Here is a 21,646-nt window from a genome sequence, read left to right as displayed (position 1 = left end):
GGTGGTATAAGCAGCGGTAAAAATCGATAAAAAATCGACAGTTACAATAATCCGAAGTGACTACTGAGCCACAATACGTGAACAAAAGAATATTCAAAATGTTTGAGGAAAAACCAAGTAGTTTTATTTTTAGTAAGATTTGATAGTTTACTAAAAATTTAGTGAAAGTGCAGCAAAATTTTCACATATGTCGTTTTCATTAGTTATTTATGTCACTTTTTGCATTAAAAAATATATAATACGCGGTGCAATATTCAATACGAATCTAAATTGGTTTTTCCAAAGCTGGTCCTGGAATTTTGGAGTTTAGATATTACCAATTGAATACTTGATAGTGTACTGCATCATGGAAAAATTTTGAAAATCAAATGAGCTGTGTAAATACTATCTATAACCAATTAAAACTCATGGTCAATTCCATAATCACCCTGTGATTTAATAGCCTCATGAGCTACTCTACATAAATCATGTAAAGTTAAAATTGGTTTTCGTTATAATGGAACTTTCTTTTGCGACACCTTGTAGACAGAAATAGGAAACAGACTTTTCTTTTCCCCGCCCTGTATAGTATAAATAAACGAAACACCAATTTTCATAAATTTTAATTCATAGTAACAATTTTTATAAACATTTTGTGGCACATAAATAATATTTAATAAACATAAAGGTTTGAGCGATTTTTATAAAATAAATAAATCTTCACTCAACAAATAAATAAAAGTCGATCGTTTCATAGATTCTAAAAAATTATGGTACAAGCACATAGCAAATGTTTAAACTGTAAAAAAATAATTTACGAAATTAGTTTTGTACAAAACCAAATTATTCGTGTTGTAAGTTCAAATGTTTAGAGCTGCTTCAACCTTTAATACTTTTTCTAGTTCAGCCTGTAAGAACAAAAGATCGAAATCTTTCGATAAAGACCGGAATAAGTCAAAACATCAATATTTTTAACTTTTTCAAAAGTAATTTTCAATTAGAAAAGACCTGGCTATTAAATAACGAAACTCGTTACGAAAAAGGGTTTTATTATAAAAATTATTCTACATTCGAATGCTGGAAGGCCTCTTTCAACAATTTATAGCACTTAGTCGGAGTTTTTTTTCCAATTTAACGAGAAATTTGAGATTTGAGATTGATAGACAAGACATCTAGATACCCGTCTAGGGCGCCCTCTAGACGCGCAGTCTCGTTATTTAATAGCCAGACCTCGTACATTTTGATGAAAAGTAAAATAGTCGAAATGTCAATCTTTTTACCTCGTTCAAAAACTAATTATCAATTAGAATAATCATAAAATCAACAATCTAATATTATTTTCATATAATCCTCATCAATAAAGAAATAGAAAAATTAATTATTACCTCGACTGCACCATACAATTGATCACTGGAGAGGTAAACGGATCTTTTGTGCAAAAGGTAGTTGCTCTCTCCAAATGTGTGTTTGGTATATGCCTAATTAGTCGTTTCAAGGTACTGTAATTGGACAAACTGTTAACGCAGATCTTTATTGGAAACAATTAGATCTAGTCCAACAACATACTGCACAAGACGAACCTTAACCTTTACCTTCCATTAGTCGCGCAGAAAATCTGCAGGTTTATGGTACACACTAACCTTTAGATGTTCCCTATTCTCTACTACCAAGAAATTACTGCGCTATTTCAAAAAGTACAGATACTAAGATTGAGAAGCGCAGAGACCGTTTAGCGAATCATCTGAAAGGAAAAACGGTTTTACATAATTGAATCCAATTGCGTGCAACAAAGATTTGAGACGAAATTTAGATTTATCCGATGACATGGAAGAGTCAAAAAAATCTGAGATAGAAATGCGATTCCGAAACTGATCATTAAAATCGTGGAATTGCAGATAGTGAAACTGAAATTGCAGTCAGAGGGATATGACTAACATGATGATTATCATAATCCCGAGCTGCATAATCTTTCGTCTAATCAGGAGGCAATTTCGGAGCAAACATATGATGAACAAAGATGATTGCGAAGAGACTGATAATCACGAGGATGATATGAATGAAATTCTAGACTATGACGTTTCGATTGGTACTGCAGACAATAAATTCTCAGCACCTGGTTTCCACCGTGTTCGAATGAGAGCTATGAGATACAAGCAAATTATTGTAGCATGTAGCATTTCAAAATGGGCCCTAACAAAATGAAAACTGAGGATCTAGCTACGAAAACAGGAAAAGGAAATATACCAGGTCCGTAGAAATCGACCTGCAACGATCGAATATAAATATATAAATGGGACGAATGGCAAAGCTGTTGGATTATGTACAATTGTAAATGGTTGAACGTCATTTCCGAACAAATTTCGTCAAGTCCAAACACATTGTTTAAGTACCTACCTAATAGATATTAAAATTAAAATAACTAACGACAACAAAACGGATTCGCTTCTTGAGAAAAAACCAGTGTTTGTTCTACTACCTCGGTTGGTGTTATTACCTGTTATATTCAATTTTGATTTATTAGCTAATGTGATATTTTTCATTATATGGTGATCGATTTTAAATGTCGAATCGCACGTAGTACCAGTTATAGCTTCTTTAACAGAAGATTTCAAAATTCTGAAATTATATTCTCGATAATTTAGATGTTTATACATAAATATGGGAAGTTTATCGGAAAGAACCCATATGGTGTCGTTAGCATCTACTTTAATATCATTAGGAAACACCATGAGTTCATTGCTCATGAACACCCTGCCTTGAGATTCCATGGTGTAATTTTTAAGGGAAGTTCTCCAACAAGCGACAGCGTTTAGATTGATTAATGCGTAAAATAAAACTCCGGTCTTCTTGTGTAAAAATGATACACCACTTTGTGCTTTAGGTCCTCTAGAACCAAGTAGTTTGAATTCTCCGAAGATAGCTGTCGAGTTTTTAACTAATTCTTCGTTCGTTAATATTTTCGTGCTCACTTTGAATTCGTTAAAACTGGTCATTGGATGGAAGTACAGGGTGCTGTATCCTTCAGAATCTTTTTCAGAAAGGGCTAGACCGAATAATCCGTCTTCCCATTGGAAAGATATCTGAAAACAAATAATTTCCATTATTGTAAGAGTCATGTATAGAATTTTTCGTTAACTAAGAAAGCGACTAGCCTCCAGTTATTATACGAGATGCAATAGAATAGACTCAAAAATTGGTAGAAACTCTAAAAACATTTAATTTTACAATGAAATATATCTGTGGCCAAATTGTTAAGGAATCAGATCACAAAGTATCTCTTCTTCCATAAATTATCTTATTTTCAATTCTATCGAGTTGATAAAGACGAAAATTAAGATTGTAACCACTGAAACTGGAGCAACTGTATTCAAGACGTGGAAAAAATTGAGAGCTCATATAGATGTACATACAATGGATTCCGGGACACACTGGGGGTAGACAAACCCTTTATAGAACCTGATTCCTTCTGTGGGATCAGCTACAATAGAAAAACATTAAAAAAGAAGGTAGATAGAAGCGAAACCAACAACCTACAAGGGCTGAGACAGGCAAAGATTATTCTGGGAAACTCTAACCAGAGTAGATCTGCTGATGTATCAGATGTATCAACCTAAGTAAGAACAATATTCAAATACTAACATGAGTTCTATCTGGGCACCGTCGCTTTAATGATCAGCACATTCCCTTGAAGTGTGAGGCACTACACATGGGAGCGGTTAAAATAGAAGACTAAGATCTCTGGCAGTTATAGCCAACTATAGACTTTTTAAAACAGATCATTGGGTTTCCAAGTATCGCAGCAAGAAAAGAGGACAAAAGAGATCTTTTGGGTCCCTGTGTATTATACCCCAATATTTACATACATACATAGATGTATGTATAATGTTTATTTATATATTAATATAATAATTTACGACTTTTGAGTTTTATCGAGATAAATTGTAATGCCAGAGTTAATTTATCCAAAACAACCCTCTTCACAGCGGTCATCATCATCAATTACTTATTTATTATTATGAACTCTAACCTCATTAAGTTATCGTTGCTATAAATTTGTCTATGTTTAGTCTATCTTTCAGTTTTATAGATTCCACTCCAACCCCATTAAAGTATCGTCTAATTGTTACTTAAATTATTAAATCCTCAGTTTGCTAAATAAATAGTTTTTAAAAAGCAAGTTGGTGACTTGAGTTATTTAATTCAAGCTATTACTTAAGTGGTTGCATGAACAAACACGTCCCGACTGAACGCATAAGCCATCAGATGTTTCGAGAAAATGCTTGCGTGCACGTAGCTCAAAATTAAATGATGTTTAAATTCATATTTGATCTATAAATTATAAAAATATTACTTGATACGAAACGTATAACTAGCACCCTCTATAAGAGGCAGGCAAAAATAAATTCCAGCTTCCAAAACATATACTTATCAAATTTCTTTACAATGTTGCTTGTAGTTTTTGCAAAATCGTGAAAATTGTGTATAATTTTTTATTTTCTAAATCTGTTTATCTTAAATACGGATGGTTTTTCGAAATTTACATTTAAAATCATCTCTCAATTTAGTATTTATTCTATACATGGTCCCTTTTTTTAAACAAACTGTATATCTATCAGTATCCGTTATGTATAAACTTTTTACGTCATGGAGTTTTTTTAAATTAATTTGATTTACAAATTTTCTAGTTTTACCTTGTTTGCATTATGTAAAGGCCATTACACACGATTTACACACAAAATTTTATCAAAATACAGAAATTTAATGGTTATAATTCAATTCCTTATAAAATATATTATGTATTTATCAATATTTTGAACATGAATCAAGATTAGAATAAATTAACAAAACAACAGACGAATTTGTGTTGTTAAATTTGTCAAATCTACTCGTCGGCGTGTATAAATAACACCTAAAAATAATTATTAGTACATAAGTAGAGAAAAATAACAAATGGCGTCAGCACGACTTGAACCTGGAACCTCCCGCTTGTGAGCTTCGTACTTTAGCCACGACACGACCTTAATAATACGTTTGTTTACGCACTAGTGATTAAAATATGTTTCTTACGCACCCAAAAGTATGTTTTTATGCACAGTAGTAGAAAAGGCAAAGCAGAATGAGAAAATTCCGAAGCTCGTATAACAAGAGCGCAACCAATTTCTGGAATTAATGTATTAAAAAGATATTTTTGTGTACTAATCTAATTACTTCATTTCACAATCTATGATTATTAGTACAAAAAGCCGATAAGAAGCAAATATCTTAATATATAATAATCCGGTCAATTTAAACATTCGAAGTTACATAAATTCCCATCAAGTTGAAAATCAGTAAAATTGTTTGAAATACAATTGAACATAGAATTTGAATGTTCCCAATCGTTCCCGTGTACGGAAAAAAGTTTTATTCGAAGTCAAAGGTCAAAAAATGAGTTTTTCGCAATTTTCAGCACAACGGTGAGTTTTATCGTCAAAATACCTTAAACAAAAACTCTAGATCATGAAATTATCTACAAAAAACGTACTCATACTTTTTCTCCTACAAGCCACCGTTTCTGAGATATATTGATTCAAATAATTGTAAAAATTGTCGTATTTAATGGTTTCACCAATATATTTTCAGCAGTAAACTTTTCTTGAAACATTGAAATGAACCGAAACTTGTTGTGAGTATTTGTAAGAAATATCTGTTGATGTTGGAACTGTCATTAAGTTCATTAAATAAATTATCAATTGACGAAGATGTTGCTAAAGTTTAACGATGCTGTTCTGCAGTTCTGATAACTTTTACAACTATTTGAATCATTATATCTTAGAAACGGTAGCTCGTAGGAGAACAAGTATTGGTACATTTTTTGTAGATAATTTCATGATCTACAATTTTTGTCTGAAGTATTTTCATGGTAAAACTTACCGTTTTACTGATAATCGCGAAAAACTCTATAAGTTCATTCAAAAAAATTTTACTCACCCCTGAAACGTTCATTTTCCCTGCTAAAGGATCGATGTTGAAGTAGTGATGCTGTATCATCCAAGATTTATTTTGTTTATAATCGTAAACCACTAAAGCTGGATGTCCTAAATCTGCCAAATACGTAAAACTGTCATCACAATTTTTTTCGTCTACCGCAATATTTGCAAAAAAACTTTCCTCGGTATGCCATTGATCTTTCGGTATTTCGTAAGTGCGGATAAGCTTGTCTGTTGTTAAATCAAAAATCAAAAGTCTTGGCGTTACTTTCTTAGCTATTGTTTGATCCAACATATTTTTATAACCTGAATCTATGACCCATAAACGACCGCAGCTGTCGGCTCGTATCCTGAAAGCTGATACTATACCAGGAATTTCAACGTCTTGATTATGTGTTTCCCAGTCGGGATACGGACGAAGCAATGGAGAAACTGGATTATCTATTTTCAAAATAGGAAAAAATTATATATTAATGTGCTAAGAAAACAACAAGGAATATTATTAATGTTCATAATGAGGGAAATGGGCGTAGCACAGCGATTTCTAAAAGATTTTTTTAATTTTCTTAAAGTATTTATAATGTATTAGAACTTTGATAATATTTTTCACTTATACACGACGACTTAAAACTATCTGTATATGGCAAAATACTTATAGTACAATCATGAAAATTTCTACACTTTTAAATTATTTTTTACGAAGATTCCCTTAAAGATATGAAAAGTTTTCTATTCGATTGCTTTTATTAAGGTCAGATGTATTTGAATCTATGTTGAAAATTTTTTCATTTTATACAGAGTGAGTATAAAATTTTTTCAAAGTTTAACTTCATAAATATCAAAGTTCTTTATTTTTTTAAATAGAACCACCCGTTTTTTTTATTTTAATGCATTCAGGGGTAAAAAATAAGACACATTCATTTATACTTCCCTATACCTAAACCTTACCGTTATCTAGATATTAAATGTTTTCTGTAAATTTTTAGATAAAAAAAATCACATCCTATTTCAACTTTTAGTCGTTTACAAAAAACATTTGAAATCTGGATAACGGTAAGGTTTAGGTATAGGAAAGTATACAAAAATTTGCCTTATTTCTTATCTTTGAATGCATTAAAATAAAAAAAAGGATAGTTATATTTAAAGAAATAAAGAAATTTGATATTTATAAAGTTAAGCTTTGAACACTTTTTATACACACCCTGTATAAAATGAAAAATTTTTCGACCTAGATTCAAATACGTCTGACCTTGCTTAAAGCAACCAAACAGAAACCATTTTCATATCTTTAAGGGTATTCTTGTAAAAAAATAATTTATAAGAGTCTGCAAAGGTAAAATTTTTTACAAAAAACTAATAACTCAAAGAGTATGCATTTTTCGAAAAAGTATACTAAAATTTTACGTAGATTTAAAAAATGTATTAATATACAGGGTATTCTATTTAAAATAACAAAGTTACAGTCGACTTTCAGTTGAACCGGAAGTCGTTCATCTTTGAAAATATTTTAGTTAAAAAGATCATATCCGAAAACCCAAACGTAGAAATTTTCATGATTTTACTATAAGTATTTTGCCATATACAGATAGTTTTAACTCGTCGTGGGACACCCTGTATACGATAATTGCATTAACCGCTTCTCCAGGTGTAGAAAAACTTTGACATCGCAATTTATTGTTGATCTGTGGGAATAAAAACAAATCGTTCGGTGCCAAACAACGGTTGATGATTCATAAATTCGATGTTTTGACTTTTCAAAAACGTTTTTATTTGAACTTATGTGTGAGATCTCGTATTGTCGTGGTAGAGCATGATTCAATATTGACCGTTCTAAGTTGCTCTAATGGAAAGGTAATTCCGAAAAATCAGGCGATTATTTTCTTCAAAATGCTTCGAGCGCGAACACCTTGTTGGATTCGGCTCGCCTTGAAAGACCCATACATTCGAATGTTAATTAATTTCGGGTTCATAAGCATAATTTTATCAAATTATGCGCAAACCAAATATTTTTACAGCATAACTTAAAATCTTCGCGATTTGATTCCATTTTTTGACCAAGATGAATGTTTCAATTATTTGTAAGCAATTCAAATACCAGTCGTATGACAACACGTTCTGAGTACGATCACTTTCAATCCTAATCCAAGTAGCAGCCCTCGTATTTAATTATATTCTATGAAAATTTTGCTTGAAACTATTAGCGACCCCATTCTGGAAGACTTAAAGTTCATCAGAAATCAAACGAAGTTGAAGTTTAGCATCTTTCTTCTACACGAACCTAAATGCTATCAAAAAAATTGAAGTCATCATGTATTTTTCCAAATAAAATTACTTATATCGAATAAATATATTTTTAAATAATTGCATGTTTTTGATTGGTGTAAGAGCTTTAGTGAGGGCCGAGATCGCACTGAAAATGACCAGCACCCACGTCATTCTGTGACTGTTTCAACTCCGGAAATGTGACCAAAATCCACCAAATTGTGCGTGCAAATAATCGAATTAGCATTCGGATGATTGTCGAAGCTGTAAACGCCGATAAAGAAACGATTATAAAAATTTTTCACGAGGAATTACACATGACAAAAGTTTGTGCGAAGTTGTTGCCAAAAATTTTGACTCCTGACCAAAAGCTCTTGCTCAGATTTCCTTGAAAGATTAGATTAGATTTTTTCTAAGTTTCAGCTATGATTTCTGTGTTAACAATATCGTCAACGATTTCATTCGTGGTAACACTGTAACTGTCTCTTCGGCATCCTCACCCATCGTTCTACAAGCATATCTAGTTCATAATTTCTTTTTAGCTCTATATTATCCACCATTAGGTGTCGTGAATCCAGGAGAGTACCTCTTAACAGCTCATTTCAATCACCATTTTCCCTAAATAGTTTAGTAACCTTCTCTATTCACTAGATTAACCCTCTAATCGAGATTAATTCAAAAATTCATGATTCTTTTAACTTTTTTATTACATCTCGTATATTTTATATCAACTATAATAATTACCCGTCATTTTAATGTATGTTAACGACGCAGCCACTCCTTCTTTCCACCTTGGTAATGTAATAAATATCCTATCTCCGTATACTTCTAATCCTAAAGGTAAATTATTTTCTGGAATATATTGTCTTTTGTTTGTAGCATCCCATTTCGCTTCGGGACTTGGAAAATCATAATCGATTTGCTTCCATTGAAAAGCCACTTTCAAACTGTCAATCGCAACTGTATCTTTCAATATACATAGTAATGAAAATACAAGGAAAAACATCTTATTGGAATCTGCAATAGAAGAAAATGTTAAAGAAGATTCAGTATTTTAGTATTGTTAATACAAATATCATTAATTTTATCCCAATCATTTATTGCTAGGGTTATCTATTATCAATAATTTTATGTCAACAATTTGCTAATTCTACTTTTATCTGTCAACTAAAGAATTGAAAAAAAAATATACACTCGTAGAACCAAGAACAAAAAGCAGTATAAAGTCGGAAACTGGAAAATGGAAGACATTAAAGTTTGAAGATACTACAGATAAAAAATACATTAGTATGATCTACAAACAGGATACAACGATCTATCTCCAAATCCAACAATCTTCAATAAAGTTATTGATGATGGATGGATGCAAGATTGGAAATAGATATGACCGAGAGGATTTAAACATCTAGACGATTATTCAATGATATAAACAAGGGACGGAACGATTATTGTACGCAATGTGGACTCAGTTTTTAGAACACACGATACAACGATCTATCTCCAAATCCAATAATCATCAATGAAGTAATTGATGATGGATGGATGCAAGATTGGAAAAAAATATTTATCCACATTCTCTCGAAGTGTGAAACACTAAGGAACTGAGCATCTAATTTTAGAACTTGGCACCTAATTAGCACGTAAAAAGCTTCTAATTTGGCTAAATACAATTAAGAATAGAACTATTAATTTTAATTAATAGTCGATCTAACAAAGTGCTGTTTGGATAGTGAAGTAATTTGTTTATTAAAATAGGCATTTATACGTGGAATACTATCAGCAGAGTCAACTAAGTCAAGTCGATAAATAAAATAAACAATTTTATTTATTATTTATGATAATGAATTTGTAATTAAATTCAAATATTCAAAACATTCTAAGAAATAGACATACGCATTGATATGTTAAAATTAACATCAGAAATTCCCATTGATTGAGTGCTAGTTATTATACAAATTATTTCTTTATCTTGAATAATGAACCATTTGGTTTGATAGGAATAAGCCTTCACCAGATGCCAAATAATAATGAAATAAGTCAATACAGGAAACAAAATGATAGAATTAGTTACACTTTTATGAGTAAATATGAAAAAATTGTTTTCTTAAAGATATTTTTAGATATAAATTTAAAAAAAAAAACTAAATATTGTGTTTACAAAAACATATCATCTACAAAATACCAAAACATGTAATTAACAATCAAATAATAATCTCGGGTTTTCTAAAATCGTGTCTTATCACTGAAATTGCAAAAACAGTTGAATTATGGCGTATAAAAAGACAATAATTGGGAACGAAAAGATTTTAGATATTTAACTATTTTTTTGCAAATACATCCAAATGTTTGATTGTCTTTAATATCAGGTTATTTACGTTTTTTCAATAAGAATTTTATTACAAAAAAACACGAAACTAGAAATTTAGAAATCGATCATCAGACCAAAATAACACACGACAACTAAGTTGGAATTTCTGGAACACACTGTTTAAAACCACCACTACATCAACACGATCTGACGCGCGTTTCGATAACCAAGTTATCGTCTTCAGAGACTGAAGGTAAACAGTTTACCTTTCAGCATCTAAAAACAAACGCACGGTGGAATTTAATGCCGGATTCAATCTCTACAACTGAAAATACATGGAATAAGTCCAAAAATCGCTGGTAAACTTAGGGATTACCATAAAAATCTCGAGAAATAACTACAATTTCTGTAATTTGAAAAATAAATGAGAGTAATAGACTAAACAGATAACATTGTTTACACTACGACTACACCAACGCTCTCAATTACACGATCTGACGCGCGTTTCGATAACCAAGTTATCGTCTTCAGAGACTGAAGGTAAACAGTTTACCTTTCAGCATCTAAAAACAAACGCACGGTGGAATTTAATGCCGGATTCAATCTCTACAACTGAAAATACATGGAATAAGTCCAAAAATCGCTGGTAAACTTAGGGATTACCATAAAAATCTCGAGAAATAACTACAATTTCTGTAATTTGAAAAATAAATGAGAGTAATAGACTAAACAGATAACATTGTTTACACTACGACTACACCAACGCTCTCAATTACACGATCTGACGCGCGTTTCGATAACCAAGTTATCGTCTTCAGAGACTGAAGGTAAACAGTTTACCTTTCAGCATCTAAAAACAAACGCACGGTAGAATTTAATGCCGGATTCAATCTCTACAACTGAAAATACATGGAATAAGTCCAAAAATCGCTGGTAAACTTAGGGATTACCATAAAAATCTCGAGAAATAACTACAATTTCTGTAATTTGAAAAATAAATGAGAGTAATAGACTAAACAGATAACATTGTTTACACTACGACTACACCAACGCTCTCAATTACACGATCTGACGCGCGTTTCGATAACCAAGTTATCGTCTTCAGAGACTGAAGGTAAACAGTTTACCTTTTAGCATCTAAAAACAAACGCACGGTAGAATTTAATGCCGGATTCAATCTCTACAACTGAAAATACATGGAATAAGTCCAAAAATCGCTGGTAAACTTAGGGATTACCATAAAAATCTCGAGAAATAACTACAATTTCTGTAATTTGAAAAATAAATGAGAGTAATAGACTAAACAGATAACATTGTTTACACTACGACTACACCAACGCTCTCAATTACACGATCTGACGCGCGTTTCGATAACCAAGTTATCGTCTTCAGAGACTGAAGGTAAACAGTTTACCTTTTAGCATCTAAAAACAAACGCACGGTAGAATTTAATGCCGGATTCAATCTCTACAACTGAAAATACATGGAATAAGTCCAAAAATCGCTGGTAAACTTAGGGATTACCATAAAAATCTCGAGAAATAACTACAATTTCTGTAATTTGAAAAATAAATGAGAGTAATAGACTAAACAGATAACATTGTTTACACTACGACTACACCAACGCTCTCAATTACACGATCTGACGCGCGTTTCGATAACCAAGTTATCGTCTTCAGAGACTGAAGGTAAACAGTTTACCTTTCAGCATCTAAAAACAAACGCACGGTGGAATTTAATGCCGGATTCAATCTCTACAACTGAAAATACATGGAATAAGTCCAAAAATCGCTGGTAAACTTAGGGATTACCATAAAAATCTCGAGAAATAACTACAATTTCTGTAATTTGAAAAATAAATGAGAGTAATAGACTAAACAGATAACATTGTTTACACTACGACTACACCAACGCTCTCAATTACACGATCTGACGCGGGTTTCGATGACCAAGTCTTCAGTTTATATTCAGTCTCTGTTCAGTAGAAATGTCACTAACGGTTCCAGGAATTCCATCTTAGTGGTAACAAACCAATCCTGAGTTCAGGGTCAAAATATCTAGTAATTGATGCATCTAAATGTTCTTGTCTTTAGGTCCCTTCTGTTTTAAAATTAGTTTTTTCAATAATTTTTGGGAGATTAAATTTTGACTATTCGACTTTTCTCAAGTTTTTATCAAAATATGATATTGACACTGATAATTTACGTATTTATATTGATCAATACCTACATCATGAACATCAAAATAAGTAGAAAATCAAAATAGAAAATGTTCTAATAAAAAAAAATAATTTTTCCTCAGTCCTTACATCTTAAGTATATAGCAGTACTTAATCAATCAAATTATTTGTTATTTATTAGAATTTACAAAAGGAAAGACACAACTTCCATGATTTTTAATGGGTATTCCATTCGATTTTCTCTGACTAAACTCTCGATAAACGAAACAGAAAAAACTGGGCTCCTATAATTGAAGAAGAGAGCGTTATGTTGCCTTTGATTTTTCTCGAGTATATACGGGTGTTCTGGATGCAAAAATTCGAGAGTTTTTAAGTTGTAAGCCTTCAAAGTTGCAAAATCATAACTTAAGTATATTTTCTAAATTATATATTCAATTATTATGAATTTATAATGGATGATTACGTATGTCCATGTAGCCGAAATAAATAATTCTACACTACTATATAAAAACCAGGGGCGGCTCATATCCAATGGTTAACAATCCTTAACATTTACAGGGACAACCTATACAATCTGGAGATAACAAAATCGATTTTTCAACAGTAACTCTTTGTTTAACTCGATAAAATTTATGGTTTACGAGATATGTAGATTCTTAGATCGTTGTACATGCCAAAGAAACCGTTCGCCACAAAGAAACATTCTGAAAAAAATTACCAGAAATTGTAATTATTTATTGGAAATACTTACAAGAGGTATTAAAAATAATCGATCCATTTCTAATTAAACTATATACATACAGAAAAAATTGAAATGTAGAAACGAGGAATCGTATGAGAAATTTTTACTTGTCGCAGCATTATTTTTTCACCGAATTTTTTTAATCCAATCCCGGAACACCCTGTATAGCGTGCCGAATGATGTTTACGAACAAAGGGACATACGTCACGGGGGCACTACCGAACCTCGATGATAGTGATGGTTTTGAATTGTTGTGTTATGTCCCGGAAATACGCATTCTGTGAAATTACAGATATCTGATGATTAATCTAGTATATCCGGTCGTAGTGTAAACTGCGAATGACGAAGTAATCCTTTTAGCGGAAGTGGTTTAAATTTCTAACAATTATAATTGCATAAAATTTCCGTCACCACAAGAAACGCATATAAAGAACACGGAAATTGAAACATAATACATAGTTCAAATACTAATTTTCTTTAAGATTTATTCAACTAACATGATGACAATGATTTACTATGTTTTGACGAAACTACTTCTTAAAGTACGTACGCTACAACAATTGTGAGTCTAGTCTGAGCGATGGAGTTCCTCAGGGTTCAGTGTTTCTGTTTTCAATAAACGATTTACCAGCGTCTCTCAAATGTTGATTAGTTTCGATCCTACATTCCCATCTAGAATCTAAAGGTAGCTAAATCTAGCTAAATCCCACTGTAGGGACTTCTTTAAAAGATCAAAAAATTTTCTTCCTTTCTTATTTATCTTTGAATCCGTTTGCCTAATTCGTAAAGACGCTTCTTCACGTTCAGAATTAGTTAAGGGCTCAATATTATACAATACAAAAAATGCACAATCACTTGCCAGTTGAAATCAAATCGATATTTTTCCGCATTCCGCAATAATCTGAGGGCATATTAACTGGATAGTGCCTTATTTGTATATTTATTTAGTTATTTTTATGTTTGTTTTTAGTTTTTACAAGCTTTTGTATACAAATCGTAACAATTTTTTGACAATAAAGCAAAAACTAGAAAAATAACGTTAATTTCTACAAAACGAGGTACCAAAGGAAAATATATAAAGTTGTTGGGTATTACATTAGGTCCCAGAATCAATTGGGAAGATAATAGACTCACTATGCTCAAACATTTCAACACAGCTTTTTGGAACGAGACAATTGCGGTCCTCCGCAGTTATTGCGTCGTGAGCACGATTTATACTCATCTGGCTTATCGTATCTTTCTATGGAGCAAATCTAGCAGAATTCAAAAGGTTTTTACTCTTTTCATAAAAGTGCTTTACGTATATATTTGAAACACTTCCATGCGTATAACTTGACGTTAGACTGATTTGCATCCTGATATGCAGTTGGAGACTACACGTCTTTTAATTTTGATGAAATGAAATTGATGAAAATATTGCAGTATTTATATTGTCAATAAATCGTATCGTATTGGAAGGATGAGAACCCACGCTAGACGGGGAATCTCAGAAAAATTTTTGACAGGAATTGTACAACAGTTATATAACAAAAAATCTTCGACAAAACTCTCACTGTAGTGAGATATTTAGAATTAATAAGAAGGAAAATTCCTACCACAATTTGTTAATTTGTTTTCACTTTCAACAAGATGGTGGGATCATGAAGACCATAATGGTAAATGTTAACTTCTCCTAAAGTCATCAGAAATGTTCTAAACGCATTTTAATCTTCTTTGGAATATTTTCCAATAATAAATTAAATGGATAGAATGAACACTTGGAAAATTGTATAACTTCAGAAAACATAGAAGCAGAAAGGGATGAAAAACAATCAAAAAGATGAGGGACAAGCATAATACGAGAAGAGACAAATGGAGATATAGAAACTGAGGTACTAAGGTCATTAGAAAATATGGAAAACATTCCGAATAGATGATATAAACGCGGATATGGTGAAGTAGTTAGAAAAGATGATGAATAAAAAAAAACGTCGAAACGATTACAAAAACTGTACTACCATTCACGTTATTGGATATTCATTATCGTTCACACACGGACAATGGAATTTTCTTTTCAACTATCAATTTAAAAAAACCGTCGAGGAAAAAACAGAAACGAAATTTGGGAAATAACGAAGAATCTAGAAGTAAACAAAAAATTGATGAACATAGATAATAATATAAAAGAAAACATAGAATGTGGTACGAGTTATAGAAAAGATTACAAGTAAGTTTGTAACTGACAGAGAAGAAAGATGTAGTACAAAAATGCTTGTAAAGCCTACTATTATTTGTGTTAATCGTAGACGAAATAGCTAAACAGATCAATGAATGAAGAAAGGAAAAAAGAAAACACAAATGAAGAGCAAAACACCAGAATGAAGAAATGGAGTAATGGAATGGAGTAATACAATGAAGAGCTGAAGAAAAACGTTAACAAACTAAAGTATCTAGGACAATTATAACACGAAATGGAAAAATTTAAAGAAGAGTATTGTTTAGCAAAAAAGATAAAACATACTACTACCAATGCTGATCTATGATTGCGAATACACCACACTCGAAATGAATATAACTACAGAAGACAAATTAGGAAGTAGTAAGCATTTAAAGAAAATAAAATTTTACATCCGTTCGAACTAATTGTCAATTCCGGTTGAGTTACCTCCAAAACATTTGATTTGACGCATCAATCGCTTCTTCAAGTTATGAAAAACGTTGACATCGCAATATATTTTTGATCTGCGGGAAGAAGAAATCGTTGGGTGCCAATCAAAAGCTGTACGCCGAATGACCCATCAATTCGATGTTTTGACTATTCAAAAACGTTTTTATTTGAAGCTTTGGTCTTCCATTTAGAATTGACGGTTCTATATTGCTCTAATAGAACGGTGACGGCATACTCAGTTGTTTTGTTGGATTTGGCAGGTTCCGAAAAACCCTCACAGTCGATTGTTGTTTCGGGTTCGTATCCGTAGATCCTTGATTCGTTCCGATCTTATCCATGATTTGTTGTGATCTTATAGACGTCTCGACAGAAGATATTTTTAGCAATTGTCACATTATGCTGTATCCAACGCAAACAAATTTTCGACAGCCAAATGTTCATGCGGCATTGTATGTACGCGGATGAAATTAATACCAAAGTATGCCTTAGTTTCTTGATATGCAATATCAGTTTACGCATAGCACCGATGTTTTTTGGCACAACCGCCGATTTTTGACAACATAAGATGGTACTTCATCACCAAAAGTCGAAACGAGTTGATCAATGAATGTTTCAAGTATCTGTAAACAACTCGTATGACAACACGTTCTGAGCACGTTCACCATTAAAAATGTCAAACTTTATCAGTGTTGCCATATCTCTATATTTATAAAATTTAAGTAGCAACCGTCGTACCAACAAATAACGTTCATTATTATTATAATTATTATTATTCATAATATAAAGCTATAAAACAAAATTAGTGGTTATAGTCAAAATTTACCTGATAAAACTCAATTTTTTCCGAATGTATTCAATAAAACTAACCGTGGATCACTTTATGGGTGACAAACGCATAAATTATATGCAACAGATTGGAGAATGTTTACTGTTAATTCACACTTAACACATGTCACATATGTATGTAATCTGAAAACTGTACACTTCAAAACAGTACATATAAACATGCGGGAATTATCGTTAAAAGTCGCAATCACTGTAAACTTTAAATATTAATCAACATACAACTCATACTGTTAAATAAACTGGAGATAATAAAAACAATCTACCAACGAAGTGTGGTCAGAAGTTTATTTGTTGAATTTATAAACCATTAAGATGACAACTGTTCAGAGACGGACTTACTTCATAACATTATTTAAATTTTCAGCTTTTGGTAAAGAAGATATACTGAAACTATAAATTGAATCTCTATTAGGGTTTTAATCAAATTTCTTAGTTATGGAGAGTACTTCAGAATGACCAACAAGCCATGTTTCAATAAAAGTGGACAATGGAGAAGAATATCGTTTCAAAAAAGTAGCCCAATTTGATAATTTACAAATAAAAATGTAGATATTCAAGTTAAAATCAACCATCAATTACACAGATGTTCGCTAACCCAACATATTTTATACATACATTACCATATATAAAATCAGATACTCCGCAACTCTCTGGAGTCTTTGAACAACATAATATAAGAATAGCAACAGACAACACCTCACAATTCATTCTGCTTTAAGTAAAATCAACGTTAGAGCATCCACCAATAAGTTGACTAACATAGTTTATGAAATTTCTCGTTTGAATTGTTATAAAAAATATATTTGTTAATCAGAGACGTCACTAACCAATGGGATTCTCCCTCATAAAAGTGACAGCAAATTATACCCTGATAGATGTTGGCTTGCCCAACATATTTTATACATACATTACCTTACATTACCATATATAAAATCAGATACTCCGCAACTCTCTGGAGTCTTTGAACAACATAATATAAGAATAGCAACAGACAATACCTCACAATTCATTCTGCTTTAAGTAAAATCAACGTTAGAGCATCCACCAATAAGTTGACTAACATAGTTTATGAAATTTCTCATTTGAATTGTTACAAAAAATATATTTGTTAATCAGAGACGTCACTAACAAATGGGATTCTCCCTCATAAAAGTGATAGCAAATTATACCCTGATAGATGTTGGCTTGCCCAACATATGAAGGCAATTCTATGGAATTTGACCAAAGTTTTAACAACAGGAAATGAAAACGCCTGTTCTTAGAAACAACATATATTGCCCAAAGTGATCAATGCATCAATAAGAAAACTGGTTTAAATAACCTAAGTATAATTTAGGGTATATATTTAGATTTGGAAAAAACAATTTCTATTAAAATTCAACGTCATTTACAATGGCCTAAACTGTGCAAACCTTTATTTGGACGGATTCCAATTTCAAAAATTTCAAAACACAAAGAAATTGCAACAAAAATCTAGATACTTATATCGATATTTATATCTGTAGCAGGTTTGAAGGTTTCAATTTAGGTTTATTAAAGGTAGGGTTCCAATTCGTTCATCTTTCCGGGGGTTTTCTTAGAAGAAAAGTTTTCAGAATCATCCATAGAAACAATAACTATTTGTAGCAGCGATATCTCCTCGCAGGAAACTCGGTTTTTTGCATTTAAGTCCTGTATAGCTATAGAAACGAAAGAAATTTTGGACATTAATGAGAATAAATTAATTAAATTAAACAAAAGTGATTTTTCCCATACAGAATTCCATTTAAACTTGCTATAGATAATGTCGTACTTTATTTTAACAATAGCACAGATATTATTATATAACAAGATCAACTATTGTTTTTTTTTCTTGTACAACACTGTATGCTTCTTTAAATGTAAATAAATTGTTGAAGTAGAAAGCTATTTCTTGTTTAATGTATGCCATTTTGTGAAGTAGTATATTAAATAAAAATCGAAGGTGGAATGAATAACCTTGCATAGAAATTGAATTTTTTTACAGTCACGATATATTGCAAAATATTCTTTAAAGAATATCAATAACAAGGATACGTGAGTAAATTTCATTTTCCTTGGATACTTCCTGTCTCAAAAAATTGTCATAAGGTCATTTTGATGTGTTGATATCGCGTCTGCGTGAATTCTAAGGATTGAAAATGTAAGAAAAATGGACGTAAAGTAAATTGAAAAGTAAAATTAAGATTAAAAAAACTATGAAATGTCAGAATGGAAATGAAATTTGATAAATATGTTTTAAGAAGAAGCGATAATTTAATTAATTTTTTCAAATCTCAAAAATTTGGTTAATTAAGAGTGGTCTCACATCAATTAAGAGAATAAATAGTCTAGATCCACGTATCACGATTCGCATTTCAGTGGGTCATTGATGTTTCTCCAATTAAATAAAATAGTTTATGAAATTAATTATAGGTAAAGAATAATACAAGGTGTGATACAAAATTTTTTATCAAAAAGAGATATTATCAAAGTTGGGCTTATCCCCAGACTTAAAGGCTACTAAGTGCACGTCCAAGCTAGTGTAGAAGTGAAAACAAACTCCAGAACTACTCCTAATGTAGCTACCAATCCACCAGAGTGTACCAGTTATTGAGGAAGCAGATAGCCTGGCTATAAAAGTAGCAAAGATTTAGTTTAAAAATCTGTACAGCTCCTCAAGATATCCAGTAACATCATTAAACTGATCATCGACCTTCTGGAAGGTTAAATACCACTTCAAAACTGTAGATTTGGCGGAGGACGACTCCAAATTATGCCAGCAAACCATAGAGATTGCACAAGATCTAACCATTTCAACCAAAGGATTGAGTACATCGTAGAAGTAATACTAAAACTGTGGGAAGGGGGGGAAATCCCCATAAAAGTTGCTTCCTATGGGAGGAAAAACAATGAGATGCCTAGTCATGGAAAATATATCTTTTTAGTTATAGGTGTTGAGTATGATCAATGTTGATATTTATAGGTATTTCAAACAATTACAGTCTAACATTCTCTGTAACAATTTAAATAAATAAACTTCGTTTATTTGATTCCATTCGTTTGACAGGATATTCCAAAGTTGTAAAGTGGAAGTAGGACATTACTTTGTCCCAAAACAACTCAATCGGCTTGAGGTCGGGCGTATGTGATGGCCGAATTATTACTTTTAGCACTTTCTTCTTTACCAATTCTTTCGAATACTCTTTGTATAGGTTCGAGGATTGCTTTCTGGAATATAAATATCTCTTTTTGTATTTTATATGGAATTTTTTCAAAATCTTTTCAATTTCTACCAGGTCTCCAGCTGCTCTTCCCCCAAACATCTCCAAAGTATCACCGAGCGTCCGCTATGTTTTACAGTCGGGATTACACATGGATTTAGCATTCGTTTTTTTTTACCTGCGCACAAATACTCTTTTCTTAAACCCAAGATCCTCAAACTTCCATTCATCACTCCCCAAAACTCTCTCCCACTCTTCATGCATTCATGATTCATGATCTGACCTGCTATCTCTGGTCTTGTGAGTCGCCGATGAGGTTTACAATACAATATATATATATATATATATATATATATATATATATATATATATACAATACAATACAATACAATTCAATACAATACAATACAATTCGTTTATCTTTAACGTTTGTGGTTTTTCGAGGCCTCCCTGAACGGTTTCTATCGCCAAAGCTCCTGATGGATCCATATTTTTTCACTTTACAGTCCATGGTACTCTGAGGTATTTTTAATTCGGTGGAAAATGGTACAGTTACTTTTGCCTGGGCTAATAAGACTTGCAATTAATGCACAAGTTGCAACGAATAGATCCTTGGTTTCACCCATTTCAAAACTTACAAGTTTGGAATGGGTAAAAACGTAAACAATTCATATACGAAGTTCACAAGAAGATGTATTGGTGCAAAAAGTATAAATCTCAGCATGTTCTTGCGTCTCACAGGGCTAATTGGGACTAAACTACAATCATAAACACCAAAGGAATAATTCACACTTGAAGAATAATAAACAAATCAGCCGGTACCATCAAATTGTAACTTGTCGCACTTCGACAAATGAAGGACAATATTATTTTCGTATTTTGTAAGACACTAATTCGAAATTCGCGTGATAATATGAAATAGAAATTTATTAAATTATTTTTAAGTGTAAAGTGAACACAAATTTTCGACCGGTAGTCAAATAAAGTCTAAATTATCTAAACAAATTAACCATATTTTCAAAATGTGCTTATCTATATTATAGAATACTCGTTATTCCAATTTAAACAATATAAATAACAGTACGATTAATTAATCCACTTACCTTTTAAGTTTTAAGTACAAGGAAGACGACTACGAACTCAAACTACTTTTTCACATACTAACAAACAGTTGACGATATTGTAAAATAAGAACAAGTGCACGAATAAAAATAAATCACCAAGTAGATAATAAACGGTAATAAACCCGACAATTTGTAAATTAGTCCGACGTTTGTCAAGTACTGATTTGATGGTCAGTAAGTCTAAAAGCACAAGGTGTGTGTGTCTTGGAACAGTTGAAACTGACCTTGGTTACTTCTTACGACACACACACATAAGTATAAAGTGAAAGTGCCAGCGATTGGGGAATAAACGCTGATAGCAAATGCGTCATGGGTATTTACTTTATACAAATTAACATTTTCTTCTTTTTCATATAATTGGATCGACCG

At 31.8% G+C, this 21,646-nt stretch overlaps 1 protein-coding gene across 3 annotated transcripts; it reads right to left on the bottom strand.

Annotated features, from left to right (window-relative positions):
• Positions 1 to 586: 586 nt before the first annotated feature.
• LOC130892302 (protein yellow) lies at positions 587 to 21,557 on the bottom strand. 3 transcript variants are annotated; one of them, XM_057797660.1, is made up of 4 exons: positions 21,257 to 21,557; positions 8,955 to 9,227; positions 5,950 to 6,389; positions 587 to 3,059 (listed from the first exon to the last, which is right to left on the bottom strand). In XM_057797660.1, exons 2-4 carry the CDS (start codon positions 9,214 to 9,216, stop codon positions 2,370 to 2,372), a joined length of 1,392 nt encoding a protein of 463 aa, XP_057653643.1. In that variant the 5' UTR covers positions 9,217 to 9,227; positions 21,257 to 21,557; the 3' UTR covers positions 587 to 2,369. The 3 variants fall into 3 exon arrangements, with proteins under 3 accessions (XP_057653643.1, XP_057653642.1, XP_057653644.1); XM_057797659.1 differs by lacking the exon at positions 21,257 to 21,557 and adding an exon at positions 16,910 to 17,246; XM_057797661.1 differs by lacking the exon at positions 21,257 to 21,557 and adding an exon at positions 16,954 to 17,207.
• Between the last annotated feature and the right edge of the window lie 89 nt (positions 21,558 to 21,646).

This window comes from Diorhabda carinulata, chromosome 4 (assembly GCF_026250575.1).
Source record: "Diorhabda carinulata isolate Delta chromosome 4, icDioCari1.1, whole genome shotgun sequence".
In the NCBI taxonomy this organism is placed as follows: Eukaryota; Metazoa; Arthropoda; class Insecta; order Coleoptera; family Chrysomelidae; genus Diorhabda; species Diorhabda carinulata.
Note: the sequence above shows the minus strand (reverse complement) of the source record. Positions and strands in the feature narration are given on the sequence as shown.

Coding starts and splice junctions, on each gene's coding strand:
- LOC130892302 (XM_057797660.1), bottom strand. CDS start 9,216: ATGTTTTTCCTTGTATTTTCATTACTATGTATATTGAAAGATACAGTT. Junction 6,390..8,954: donor AACATACATTAAAATGACGG/GTAATTATTATA, acceptor TTTTGAAAATAG/ATAATCCAGTTTCTCCATTG. Junction 3,060..5,949: donor GGAAAATGAACGTTTCAGGG/GTGAGTAAAATT, acceptor ATTTGTTTTCAG/ATATCTTTCCAATGGGAAGA.